This window comes from Helicoverpa zea, chromosome 7 (assembly GCF_022581195.2).
Source record: "Helicoverpa zea isolate HzStark_Cry1AcR chromosome 7, ilHelZeax1.1, whole genome shotgun sequence".
Lineage (NCBI taxonomy): Eukaryota > Metazoa > Arthropoda > Insecta > Lepidoptera > Noctuidae > Helicoverpa > Helicoverpa zea.
The window spans coordinates 5,506,870-5,522,277 of record NC_061458.1 but is presented as its reverse complement, the minus strand read 5'-3'; the positions used below and the strand labels follow the sequence as shown (position 1 = coordinate 5,522,277).

Here is a 15,408-nt window from a genome sequence, read left to right as displayed (position 1 = left end):
GAAATTATACCAAATGCGAAATACACATGTTTAACATGTTAGAATTGTTGTGACACATATTTTCATCACGCCTATTCTTCCTGAGGTAATAAGCAGAGGCAGTATACAGTAAATGCGTAATTTTAGATACGGGGAAATTCCTATTTCTAGCTTTTTTTATTGGGTAAAAAGGCACAAGTAATTAAATTCGAACTAACCTTAAATATACCTGCGCTAGAAAGTGGTTTGGATTGGCCCTATAACCTTGTCGTTTGCACGTCCCGACTTTCATGCCTCATGAAGAGCTCTATCTCCTAGACTGTGTGCCTTAATTATCTCGTGGTTACTTCTGATAATGCGAAATATCATAACCCTTTTTGGCAGTATGTTTAAAATAAACTTTTCATGTTGTATATCTTGTGTTTCGTCTTCTTCAAAAACCTATAATAGGTACCTACTAATTCCAAGAGCTCTTCATTCTTTCAGTTTTGTCTACTAATGCAACCTTACCTACTTGTCTGAAAATCTTAAGTGCATTGCTAGCTTCGGCCTTTTTACAACTGGCAAAACTGACTGACTGACTCCGATTATATTTTTTTGTGAGTTTAATTGAGCTGCTTTCTCTAACACAAGTTAATAAATAACTTACCATGGGGCTAACCGACCGTGTGTGAAAAAGGTGTCCCGACAATACCTATGCACAATGCAGAACGAATGAATGAATAACTAAACGACAGAAAACAATAATAAAAACGCATAATTCTCTAATTCTGATTTTGTAATTTTTCAAATAAGAAGTATTTAGATTGTTTGTAGTATTTATTCGGGGTCAAAGCGCAGCGACCGAGGGGCGCGGCGCGTCGGCCACGGGTTCGCGATGCATGGACTTTCTTTTCCGTAACCTTAAACCGGGTCCTCACAGCACAGGCGAGGCGAGAGCGGATCTTTACGCGAATCGAGATTTGTTTGAAAGTTCAAGCGGTTTGAAAGGATCACATTCTGTTGATCTAGACTCGGAAATGATTCCTGTCTCACCGGGTCCTATTATTTACATGTCTTAGTTGACCGCAGGTCCGGTTCTATGTGATGATATAATAAAACTGATGGGTAGGAATGCTAAATTTCTTCACAAAACGATGTTACTTACTTACTTAAGAACTTTCAAACAATGCCGGAAAATCTTATTAATTTAAGTAGTAGTAGTTGGTTATATCAAAACGAAGCTTTATGCATAGGTATTCTATAGGTACCTGCGTTGTTTGAAGGACGACTGGGCCTGACTAATTTGAGCCTAATATATATCTACCATTATACCTACCAGTTTAAGTTGCGACTCTCAAACAAGAACTGATAACTTACAATCTAAATATTTTGAAATTCATTATTGAAAATATGTTGTATAGCCGTAGAAGATATATAACTTTGGGGTGTATTAATTAACAGAAATATTATAACAGGTGATTGTGGTCTTCACAATGTAATAATGAAATTGTTTAAACGTTACCTATGACAATAGGTGTAGGCCATATTACTCACTTCGACTATCGTATATTTTCTGTAACATTGTTAATTACAAAGATAGTTTTCAATTTATGTATTCGGGGATATTATAAGCCAGTAAAAGTATTAAGCTAATATTGGTCACAATGTATGTACCTATTGTAGAAACGATAACATCTAAGTCTTTCTTTATAGTTATTTAAGTTACTAATTGTCCAGTTATGAAATTTTGCTTTGAATTTTAGTTTTCCAAATAAAAATCTTATAAATACATTGTCTGTAATGTAGAAACTAAGAGAGAGTTTATGGTGACGAAATGTTTCGTCACATTTCATTAACAATAGTAGATAGACCCCAATCAACGAATGACAAATTGAAGTGTAAAATTCTTTGGTAACTTACATTCTTGTCAATAGAGATATCACATAACAATTAATCATTCATTTGATGGGCACGTCACAAATAACATCTCATGTGAAAGATGAGATAGAAAATTCTTCGCAATAAACTTTAGTTTTGTTTACACAGCTATTTTCTAATTAGTCAACAACCACGGTGTAAAGAGCTAAGTTTATTGGAGAGTAAAATTTATTTATAGCCAAACTAACAAGCGTTTTAGTTTACATCTCATTATTAGATTCCATGTGCTGAGAAATAAAATTATAAGTATTTAAAATTTTAGGTCTTATGGATTTTATTGCCGCGCGTGTTAAGAATTTGGAACTAAGTAAGTTCCAAGATTTTAATTTTGCTGATTAATTAATGCTTTTATCCCCAATAAAATTTTCAATAGTCTACGTTTTGGATTTCATTAGTGAATTCTAAAGAATAGTAACAGAAATGTATATGTATCGCTAATCATGAATGAAAGTTCATTCTTTCGTTCTGCTACAGACATGGTTTTACACGGTTTTAGTTTTATTGTAATTTCGTAATAGTACAAGGCTTTCTCTGGGTGTGTCGTTTACATGCATGCGCATATTTCTGTTTACTTTACAGATTTCACCATAAGTCGCACGTACCCACACGAGGCTTGACGTCTCGAGGGTATAAGAACAATTAGAGGCTCATCAATGAACTGTTTACATTGCACTTAGCTCCGCGTACTACTCGACACAATTGAACTATTGCGAAATATTACGGAATCGTGTACAATGCCCGAAGGGCTTTCGGCATCCAAATTAATATGTTGCTTTGCAAAGCTTAATGATATACAGTATGACTTGTGTTTAATAAAATATTCATGTCCATTTAATAGCATGTTACGTAGCATATAAATAATCTTTAAAAACCGCCATCTGCAACGATATGTTCAAATTGTAACAAATTACCCATTAATATACATAATTGGTTACCACTCAATCATACTTATTACCCATCTAAGTATACACTTAATTGACAACTATTCATGAAAGATTATTTCAGCTGTTATTGAGCTAAGCTACATAAAACTAAGGTATTTTTAAAAGTTAATTGATCAAAACTAGCTTGTTTAGTATGTGGCAATATCTCCTTATCCAATAACTAAGCTCTACAAAGCTATAATCGTTAATTACAAAGTTATTATGTCTGTCTCCCCATTTGCTTAAATTATGCGTGAATTCGTAATTTTAACAATAAAGTATCTATGTAATAACACTTTACCTACATACCCAAGAGATAAAAATACGAAATGCTTGAGAATGAGATGGACTGCTCGTAGTTACCTCATTCGCTATGATGAACAGGCTTAATGTAATAGCATATATCAACCGATTTAAATGACAGCATTCCATTCAGACGCAAATAGTCTGAGCCGACTGTAAGTGCGCTTAAATCAGAATCATCTTTGCAGTCGATTTACGTTACTTTGAAAATTATAACGAACATACAGCAAACTCATTCAAAACTCATCAAATTTTATTATAGCTTCTTCAAACAGGTGAATGACAGCAGTACAGTTATAAGTGGCTATAAATATATATAAGTAGGCATAGATACTTATAATAATTGTAACCTGTTCTTTGTTGAAAGTTCATCGTGATACAATAGGTGCATCTCTGCACTTAGGCTCTGATTGCATAAGCGGATGAGAATGAGATGTATTGTGTAATATTTGTGTATTATATTGGGGCATTCAAAATATTTAGGTATAGTATTGTTTTCGCATTATAAATAACATGGAAGCATAACAATTTGGTTCAAGGCCTCAATATTCTATTTTTGATTAATGTGTGATGCGAACAATGGCTATACATCTTATTAGTCTGACGACTGGTATCTATTTTATATTATCGATATTATTTTGATCTCGTGGTAACAATATAGTCTATAGACATTTACCTACTAAAACAGTTGTTTTTTTTACAGCGTATTAGCAAAAAGTGCCTACCGACTCTGCTCTACAACATCAAATAAATTTTTCAAGAGAATTTGTCGGAAACAGCTAAATGACGACGCAGGTTTTAGGAATAATATGTTGGGCAATCATTGGTAATGGTGTCTCTAAATCAACAGCGGGAAGAGCTTTTAATTTGAACCAGTCATTCCATTAAAACATTTGGTTTCCACTTCGAAACGCCATTAATTAGGGAAATAAAAATACAGTTAGGTAGAGGTTGACATATAATGTAAGTTGATAGCAGATACAGTAAGTGAATCGCCAAAAAGTTTGTCAGTACAGGTTTCTATGACAGTGTATCTAAATTCAATTACAAAATTAAAATGCAACATAAATTCGTAAACAGTAATTTCTTAGTTTAAGTTAGAAGTTATTACAACTTGCGGTTTTTAATTATTATTTTTCAACAACTTGGTTGTTAATCGTGAACTTTATTTACGACATCACTTTAATTACATTTTGTTTAATACCTAAGCCTACAATGCAAACACAATAGTAAAATACCTATCTCAAATGTTGTGTTTAAATATATTATTTCTAAATACAGATTATTCAATAGAAAAGCTGAATAAAGTAATGTATTGTGCAGTGCAAAACATTCGGTATTAGAATTACGAAATCAGTGATCAGATGGATTTGGTTTAGTTTATTGGCACTAATAAGAATCATGTTTTAACTACTTACAATTTTATGAATTGCTATCGTTGATCCTAGTATTCTATACCAAAAGGTAACTTGAACAATCTACCTACATCCGTTAAAGGATTTCCTTATGAAAGTTATTGATTTATTGATAACAAAATTCATCTTAAAGTATATTTTTATCCCCATATTTGTATTTGCCAATCTCAATAGCTCAATAAAATTTAAATTTTTTTATGTACCGATTCATCATAAAATAATATTTTGAAACAGTAGAATTATAAAGAAAAAACTCTACTGCTTGTTTTTCGGGTATCTATTGAGCATTTGTCAGCGGTGCCACGTAGAGTAGTTGTGCCAAGTTATTCCTATTGTATTTGCCACGGAGTGGAGCTCCATGTCCCTGTCTACCCCATAACGACTCCCACGTCTCATGGTGTTTTCTCACACTCTCTGCTGAATTCTGGCGATGTTCCTGAAAATATTTAATGATCATAATTACTTATAATGTCCGCATCAATTTTCACTCGAAATTAATGCAAGTCATCACACATACCTCTTTTTGAATACATTTCACTTTCATCTGTTGCTTTAATTCTCTCAAGTAGTCCATATTAAGCGTTTCGCGCCATCTGTAATATGTATTTATGTGCAAGTCTAAAATTCCAACAGTATTACCCACTACCAGTTTTGCGGGCACGGAATATTAACTTTCTTGTCAGCTAAAGGCAAAGGTACTTAGAGCAACATTTAAAGATCAGCATCTCAAAAACCTATTGTAAAGAGGTCACGGTTCAAAGGCAGAAAATAAATGATCATCTATCTGAATCGCGTTGTTAGTCATCGATATCCAAGTCGAGGTGTCAATGATCACTATCGACAAGTGACGGTGTTGCGGCGCACATCACTGGCCTAATGAAAGCCGTTAATCTTGGTGTCGTATGGATTCCGACCGATAGAAAGCCGTGATGCAACGTTTACCTTACCGGATTGGTGACCAAATATTGCCTACCGTTAGATATATAACTCGAATCTTCGACGGAAATAAAATTGTAAATATTTATAGCGAATGCTCGAGATTAAGCCATCACTCTTGGTCGAGAATTACAAGGCGAAGAAAGATTTTCTGAAACAATCCTTCCTTCTTCCTTTGAATATTATAAATGCAAAAGTACCTAACTCTGTCTGTCTGTTTAGGGTTTTCACCCTAAAGTACTGTATCGATTCAAATGAAAATGGCTCAAAATATAGTTTAGAGTCTGAGTAAGGACATAGACTTCTTTGCAAAAAGAAACCACCCTTGAAACAAAAATACTAATCTAATTAATAGGACGAAGACACAACACACATGAACATCAATGGAATTTCCGAATCCGAACAGCAGATCATAATATTCAATCTCACAATATGATTTACGAAAAAAAAGTGTTACGACATCCGCTGACATTTTACACGCGAATAAATTTACGATTCGGGAAAACGTGTCACGCAACTGTGCAAGCCTTCGGCAAATTACTTACCTACGTCAATAAAAATAACTATAATACAATGTTCAGCGTATCAAATCGATTGGATATAAAAGGGTCAGGTATCGTGATCTTATAAATTAAATTCTTTTATTTTCTCTGACCTTGGTTAGCTCGTATTATGTACAAAGAATGTGATTATTATCTGTACGAAATGCGTAATCAGGTCACGACCTAACATGTCGCAGAGAATAGATGTCTAATCATCGCTTGAAATACTAACAATCGCATTTTTTAAACTTTGATACGCACTGACATGATTGATCCGCCTGTCTTGTGACATCGCTGGATGGCAACGTTCGCGCGCCGACTCTTCGTCTTCTAGCAAGAAGTGGCACAAGTTCAACACCGCCAGTCACTCGTAAAATAGCGTTCTCAGGAGTAAGCTTCTTCTCGGTAACTGCTACTGCTTCTTCACTCTCGTAACTGTCGTCAATTATCAACTTTGTCACTTTGTCTCCATTCGATAATCTTTTAACAAATTTAGTTTTTTTCGGACTTCGTCTAACTTCTCCCTCCCCACCATATACAATTTCATGTTTAACTTTTACGTCTAAGCTAAATCTTCTTGGTTCTGGAGCTTGTTTTTGTACATTCCTATTCACTGCGTATTTTATAGTTGGTAACTTTTCAACATTCGATGGTTTTACATTTTCTTTTTCAGGCGTATCTTCCTCCAAATCGTCATCTCCCTTTACTTTAGGTAAAGTAAGCGAAGATTTTTCGTTACGCTCTTTGGCCCCATCGAGTTTATTAAAAACTTCATTGTCTGTCCATCCCTACGTAAAAAGAAATATAATTCAATTTAATATCCTTTTCTATTTTTTAAATATACATATGTTAATACCGACCATAGACTTAGAGAAATTTAACCCAACGTTCCGAGGGTTCCTCCATATAGCTCCACCTGGTCCTGGTTTACCCCAAGGTCCTTCCATGGCATGCTGAAAACAGGAAGTGTAATATGTATCATCCACAACATTTAATATTATTAAAATACTGCTGTTACCATTTTGCGTTCATATTCCAGATTTCTCTTCTTTTCATCTCTTAAAGCTTTATTTTTTTTCTTAACCATCTCATCTGCAATGTTTACATAATTTTATTTTGTATAAAATCATAAAAACATGTGCTAAATACAAAATTCTTACAATATGTATAAATGTTTATGCTTACAATATGTATTTTTATCAAATTCTAAGACTATGTTTATATAACATGCAAATTATTTATCAGTATAAAAGCTTACGGTAAGGTTTTGTTTTATACCTAGTTCTAGGAATAAATATCAACTTATTTATCATAATATTATAATGTGTTATAGTGAAAGCAGACTGGATCAACTTTAAATAAAGCTCCGAAAAGTTCAAAATATATTAATCCATTGTCGATTCTCATCGTTTCATGTATTTGAGGACTTATGTAATTTCTTGTGAACTTTCACGTAGGCACGTTTGGACTTTTGTTCCTTTTTTCCAAATTTGATTTTACCGACCTAATATTTGTTTATAGTTCTGTTGCTCCTGAGGCGATTGTTTGTATCGTATGTCGTTGTCAACGCTCTTGCGTAGTGGCTCGGAGTAGCACAGCTGCGGGTCTTCACGCAGCTTCACCGGAGTCTGCCTCTGACGCCTCAGTGGTGACGTGTTCCACCTCCGACACGCCTCAAACAATGACACTCCCTGAAAAATATAAATAAAGGAAAACTAATAGCGACGCGAAAGGAGATTTTTATTATCTCCAAGGTATCATCTGTTTTCGTAATCCTTCCATATTTCTATATCAGATGAACGATGATTAGTTGCACACATCGATAATTTTATGTAAATTACTCGACCCAAACAAAGTCCAAAGGCTTATGTTTCAAATTAACAACCTTAAAATCAGTCAACCATTATAGTGTTGATATTTTGACAATTAAACTTGATTACCCGGCAATAACAAAGGCAATCAAGACAATTTTCTATGTGAAAATTGTTCGAATGGAAACCGTGAACATATAAAATTTACATGTTGATACCATGATTAACCTCAACGCCAATGACCAGTGTTGTAATAAAATCGTGTCGTGTAATTATGGCGATTACATTAAAGGAACGCGGACAACTTTAAAGAGAGGAAATTACTGATGACGAAAATACAAAATACCTTAAATGTATGTCAACAAATTTCATATCCTCGATACGGCAGAAGCGGTCATTCGCACATTTTTTATCCATCTTCGTTTCGTAACGCTACGGTGTGGTCCCGCCTTAATAACGTTCAAGTAATGAATGACCCTTTACCTTATATAGATTTATTGCCATCGGTCAATCGCCACGAGCAACTATTTTTATATACAGGTAACGATTAATTAAATATGTACCAGATAACCTGTGTACACTGTAGGTACAGCCTGAGCCTGAGATTAAGAAACAAGTCACTATATGATTCGTTCAATTTTCTATGAAATTCTTCGAATTCAGAACATGCAACGTATCGACGTATGTCAATGTCTTGAGGTCACGAAAGAAAATAGGCCATGCGTATTATTATTATCCTTCACCTTTTGAAATAAATTATTCGATTTTCAATCAATAGACTATAATATTTATAAACTACGACCTATACATTCACTGATTTTGCATTATTTCGAAATTGACTAACCTATGACCATGGCGTTTTAATACATCATATGAGAAAAATCTAGGACAACATACAAAAATAGTAATATTTACATAATAATAATTCCTTATAAGATTAACGAGGCTCATTTAACAAATTACAAGTTAGTTCACATGTTGAACGAGACGTATTAAAGCAATTTATATTGAGTAACATTTAAATACAGATCTCATAATCACTAATAGACAAATAATTATTTCAATTAAATGCTAGATTTGATCAGGTATGCGTGTCATTATGACAAAGACTTAGAACAGCGATGCTCAAACTTTTAACTGTGGGCACGGTGGCTCCAACGCAATGTGTCCTGTTTGTGCGTAGCTCTCTACGCGTAGTAATATAGCTACGTCGCCGTCGCGTGGTCGTAGCACTAACAAAGGAACCAATAAAGGACGCTGGTCCAAAACTAGACATAATGCAGAATTGTGATATCATATTGTCTGCATTAAAGGAAATAAGCATTAAAGCATAAACATGAACCCCCTTTAGGCTGAGTTACAATAACCACTATCTTTTTACCGTGTAAGTGTACCTACTAAAGTTTGATTACCTCTGATCACTGCATAAGTTGATGGCGTTTTATTGCTGTGGGCATTGCCATTTCAAAGTTATAGCCACTTTCTCTACACACAGTCGTACGTAATTAAGACGACAACGATACACGCACGATGAGCTTGTCAAAACAAATAATAAGATAATTTCCATTTAAGATTTTAACACAAGCAATAATGCTGATAGATGTCATGTATTAGATGCCTACTCGCATAGACATAATATTAGTAAACAGGACTGCGCATATAAACCCAAAAAACGAGCCGAGTGAAACAGTTAGTACGGAGGCTGTCTGTCCCTTTCTAATAGGGTGACTATGAGATTAAGCTATGTGAGACAAATCCGAATTTGCTAAGATTATTAAACACAGATTAGTATTGAAGTTTTAACTTACGCAGTTTGTGACCTTAAGATACTAATAAAGGCTTTTAATAATTAGCGGAAATTAGCAGTATAAAAGCAGGAAGATTCGAAGTGAAGACTGTTTTTTTTTGTATTTCTACTTCATATATAGACTGCTGAGCCATTTATGTCGCCTTTCTTCATTTTTTGGGAAGCTATAACAATAGTACAACAGTTTTAAAATCCATCACCGATATTTTGACTCGTTACAAGAATTCATGGGCACCCTAGTTGTTTGGTTTACGAAAATGTTATTATTAGCTAACCTGTGGAACGATATATTGCAACCACCATAGGATTCACTTTTGCAAGTAGAAACGCAACACTTTTTCACCATTTTAATAGTTTAAATTGATTTAATACAAAAAAAATATAAACAAAATTTTAAATGCTGATTACGCGCCAAGAATGTTCAGGGTTACCGCTAGAAAATAAAAAAAAGCAAAATAAAAATTTATGTTGTTTATGTTTTAATAATAAATACGAATAAAATAATGCGATTTTTATTAATTTGTTGACTTACAATTGTTAAAATAAGATAAAAATATAAGTGATTCAATTGTTTTTGGGAAGACAAAACTTTTGATCACAACATTTTTTTATGCTGGCAAGGTGTTAGAAAGAGACAAACAGCCTCCGTTCGAACTATCCCGCTCGGCTCGGATTTGCCTCTGTGTATTATGCAACCAATTTAGTACCTTATTGCGTTAGAATAGAGTTCATTTTCGTAAATATATATTTTGAGCGTGCGCAATCTTGTTTAGTAATATTATATCTATGCCTACTAGCTACAATGACAATTATATTAATTACTGCAAAGATTAAGTTCAAACAAGGCTTTCCGATAACAAATTAATCTTTACTAATGGATTATGAGTAAATGTGAAAGTGACTCTGTTTGCTTGTGCAATTTTTACCGTAAAACGGCGGAGCCGATTGTTTAGGAATTCGGTATGACCTGCGGGAATCCCCTTGGTATGCGGAGTCGAAACGGGAAACAGCTTGGTAGGTATGTAGTCCTATAGGCAGACAAATTAATTAGTGTGGCTACAGTTACCGATAGTTGAAGATGATTTATTTACCCTTAGTTCGTCTTCAGGAAAGATTCCCTTGTCTCGAAGTTTGGTAAACCTCACGCCTCGAGGGTTCGGAGCGCCGCCGCCCGCTCTGCCCCACGGCTGATACGTCGCCAGCTCTTCACGAGCCTGTAGGTAACAATTATAAGATATTTCGCATATTCTTATTTCTATCTAAAGCTTAAACAAATTAAATAAGCAAGTCAAATCTCTCCTCGTGGCATTTAAACAATTGTGCCAGCTTTAGGTACGTACTTAAAATCCGCTTAACCATCTCGAACTGTAAGTAAATAAATTCAATGAAACAAAAAAAATATAAAACCCTACTCTTACATCAGTAATTTTCATATCGTTGCTACAAACAATCCTATAATTAAATGACTAAGTAGGTAGGCCTGTTAGTATTGCAATATTATAATAAGAGAAACACGCCTACGACGGTACCGCACATTCACACGCAATCGAAAAATGCTTTAACCCTACAATGCATGATTTTTTTAAATGTTGTCAATTTAATATATGTGGTTTTATATAGTGTCTAGAGATAATAGAAAATAAAAATAAAAATTAAACTTGATTAATTTTGAAGATATTTATTTTTTACGTTCCGTTCCATATGTGGTACAGTATGCATTAACATTAATATTTGGCTCTTAATTAGGAACAATGAAAATAATCGTATATTTAGGATCATAATAACAATAGCTCTATTTATTGATCAAATTTATAAAAACAATTGTTTTCTTTGTTCAAACACAACTAAACACGACACTTTTCGCATAGTATATACATTTTTCCCTTGCAATGTGGATATTTACAGCGTTCTCTTCTCGGTCCATACAGGAAGATGATCAAGTTTGTCCAATCTGACACCTCGAGGGGGGAGGATTGCTGTATTTCTTTTCTTCTTCTCAATCATGTCTTCTATGGCAAAAGACGGTCTTCCTCTTTTTGTCTTGTAATGATGGACCACACCACATACAAAGACTTAGCGATTTCCGCGATGTTGCTGCGAGTTGGTTTATTCTTTTGTTCTCCCACCCTCTTGTGCAGTAGCCAGATATAGTATATGGTGGCAATATCTAGAAAATGGTCAAACAAACGCAGATACCATTTTTAGTGCGCATATTTATTTGTAGGTACTTCCCAAGTAAGGAGTCCAATAAATCTGCTCCCTCCACTGCTGATTATAGATTTGTACTATTTTAGGACAATCCACTTTAATATATTTTTAGATTTTTTTTTTTGCAATATCGGCTAACCCTTTCAATGGGCTGTTGACCTAACAAGGACGAGGACAAAACAACAGGCTTATTATCATAAAACATCACTACACCGACTTCTATGCCATCTACTTCAGCTACCCATTCTTCTGAATGCTTTCGTTCTGTTTTAGTACTCTTCAAGTCTTTCAGGGATGGGATTTTCAAATCTTTGCTTAGTCGACCTTTGTTGACCGTTTCCAGTGACTGGATACCTTCTCCTCTCTTCTTCCTCCTTCTTTTCGTTCTTTTATCAACGGTATTATTATTTGACATCCGATTTCTGGTAACTGGCATGAATGAACTTCTACTTGGCATGATGACGTACTTGGCTCTGATATGCTGGCTTGAGGATTTGTTTCGGTGGAGGAGTTCTTTCTGGCGAAGGGACTGTATAGTAAATAGAAGATAATGGAGCATACCTGGTAGGCTCGACATAATTTTCAAAGTCACTATCTGCAGTCATTTGGTCTAAGTTTTATCTGATTTTCGAAATGTCATCATCACTTTCCGCACGCGAAAAGTCTAGACCGTCTTCGCCCCCTGAGGGTATATCTAAATACTGCTCAATCAACTCATTAGATAGTACCTTCTTCGTCATTATCTGTAATAAAATCCAACCAAAATAACATAAAAGAAGTGAACTAATGCATGGTGTACCATATCTGGAACGTTTAAATAAGTAGGTAGATTAGTACATAAAACAGTAATAATTAATAAAATTATCTTACCTTCGTTTAGTATACACTATTTCCAATGTAAACTTATTTTTTTTCACTTAGAAATATTGTTAGAACTATTTTATTTAGATTTTTCAATTTACGTAAACCACGAATTCATATCAATCGTTCAACTTCTGTACGAATCAATACCTATCGATACCTTACGCCATCAAGTGCATACATTTGTCGTTAGTAAACCGATGCTAAGGGCTTAAAAAATATTAATTCGGCCAATAAATGACGCTATGTATCTTTAAACAATCAGGAAATTTGTTTATTTTTCTGTACCAGATATGGAACAGTATGCATTGTAGGGTTAAACATTCTTGAGTTCACAACCTTCAATCAATCGCGTAAGCCTTTAAGCTATTGTCGCTTAAACATTAATAATATAGGTGTTAGAAACATTATATTATATCATTAATATCATGATATGAAGTGGCTCGTGCCACGCCTTGTATTTCGTCAGTCAGGTGGGAGGCAAGGTATAAATCTCATGGTGTCATCATTGTTTCTGTGTTACCCATCATGTGGTGATACTTATCTTGCGATATGAGAAAATGCTTTATTTGGAAATATTCCGAAACCATTCTTCTGTTATAGGTACGACAATTTTGGGATATTGTTTACATGGGATTGCGCAGATCTATGTTATAAGATGCAAATAAAGCTTAAAAAATGGTATATACCAAAACTAAAACTTGAGACGCCCACGTAAGACGAGGCAGAGTAAGTGTGCGTTACTGTATCTACAGTAATCCATTAGAAGACTTCAAGATTTTATCATACCAAATTACAGTAAAGGGCAAAGATCAGAAGCACAAAAGGTTATACGAGTACGTTTTGTTAAATGGTGTTGTTAATGGCACCCATATGGAAAATGATTACTTGCTGCCGACGATAATTGAATAACTTAACTTTCACAATTGATTTCCTTTTAATTAACAGCCACCTACTTATTTTTATATCTAACCGCCATGACTTTCAGTTTCAAATTTCATCTAAAATTGAGATTTTTGAATTATGGACATTTGTATCGGGGAACTGTATCCTTTTAAGACGAGTTTTACCAAATTGAAATATCTATTAATCTGACTGTGACACAAACATTTTGTAACTATTTAAGAAAAAAATAATCCCAGGTAATTAGCAAGGTCTTAGATAAATAACTACTACATTGCTACGTTTAGCTATAGATGTTTTGTCTCTGAAAGAGGATTGCTTGTATATGTAAATAAACATGCACATTGTTTTTGTATGACTCGACCACTCCTAAGCGTTCCTGAGCATACGCATAAAAAAACAATATGCATTTATATTTACACACATAAACACACAAGTATGTTTCACCCGCTTTTGTAAAAAAAAACATCTATACTTACACGCCAGTATCAACTAAAGGCCATTCCCAGTATTCTACCTATCTATAGTTTTGAAAACGAGATAAAAAAAACGATTTTACTTGTATGGGGCCAATGTCAAAATTCTTGTCTCTAGTAAGCAAATCAACAGATAGGTACATAGAATATTGGAAATGAGTTGTGAAGATTACCTTCCTCTGCTGTTCAAGCTTCTCCCGTGCGCGTCGCTCTTTCTTCTCGCGCGCTATACGCTCGCCCTCCGCCCTCGTCTGCTCTGCTCGCTTGCGCTCCCGGGCTCGACGGCGGAGTGACCCTGACGTCGGGGCGCTTAGCCTCCTACAAGTTGTTGTTAAGATTTGTGTAAACACTGGATAGTCAAAGCTCTTCCTAAGTGTGAAGTCATTCCTAAGTAGGAGCTCATCATAACTGGCAAATACCACATAAATATGGTTTAAATGTGATATAAAACTTTTTGACTATTCGTTCTAAATTAATTATTAGGAGTACCGAGATATTGCAAAGGGCAAAAGCTCATTTTATTTCATCAATCTGTTCATTAGAATATCCTAAATGAGAAACGCAGTCTAGACTAGCTAAATAATTAATCTATTTTTTTTGTCCATACTGAAGGCCTAAGCAAAGTAGGTATGGCTACCAATTTCAATACAGCCATAAAAATAAACGTTTTTGTTAATCAAATACCCAATAACATTAATTTTGGGTTTTCTACATTCAGAATTTATTTGCTTGCTATGAATAAATCAATGTAGGTATTCAACGTACACCAACGTCCACTGAGATTTTGTAATTCTTTACTTATTTAGAAAGCACAACTTTTGTCTAGCGACCATTAAACGGTATCTTACCTACGCAATCTTCGAGAGTGCAAAGCAAACATTTAAACAATAGTTTCACTAAACCCAACAAGTAATGTCAAATCACATAACTGAGAGCGCAACAGATTCTGACAAGTATAAACGCCGGGAGGAACGTGCAAACACTGAAGATTATCATTTCAGGTGTCCGGTAGCGACCGAGCGGCTTTCCGCCGACTACTGAAACTCGCGAAGTCGCCGCGCCGCCTTACAGCTGAAATTGTGCACTTTCGGGACCGTTTCCATTGAGCGATGGTACCGTGACGTAATAAATATAAATTATGATGCCAGTTTATCAGTCTATAATCGATTGCGAATTTTATTTACTAATGGCTTATCGTGATTAAACTTAGATACAGTGATAAAAATTTGAACTATCTAGACTCATCACTGAATTATTTAATCTCTACTGAACCATAGGCACAGATTTATAGTAAAGTTAAAATTGTATTAGTGTCTATAATAAT

The 15,408-nt window shown here is 34.6% G+C and overlaps 1 protein-coding gene across 1 annotated transcript; it reads right to left on the bottom strand.

Moving 5' to 3' along the window:
* Positions 1 to 4,068: 4,068 nt before the first annotated feature.
* Positions 4,069 to 15,154, bottom strand: LOC124632129 (histone-lysine N-methyltransferase, H3 lysine-79 specific). The gene is made up of 9 exons (XM_047166808.1): positions 14,933 to 15,154; positions 14,258 to 14,402; positions 10,728 to 10,850; positions 7,523 to 7,709; positions 7,037 to 7,110; positions 6,879 to 6,971; positions 6,280 to 6,806; positions 5,058 to 5,133; positions 4,069 to 4,976 (listed from the first exon to the last, which is right to left on the bottom strand). The coding sequence occupies exons 1-9, from the start codon at positions 14,962 to 14,964 to the stop codon at positions 4,818 to 4,820; spliced, it is 1,416 nt and encodes a 471-aa protein (XP_047022764.1). The 5' UTR covers positions 14,965 to 15,154; the 3' UTR covers positions 4,069 to 4,817.
* Between the last annotated feature and the right edge of the window lie 254 nt (positions 15,155 to 15,408).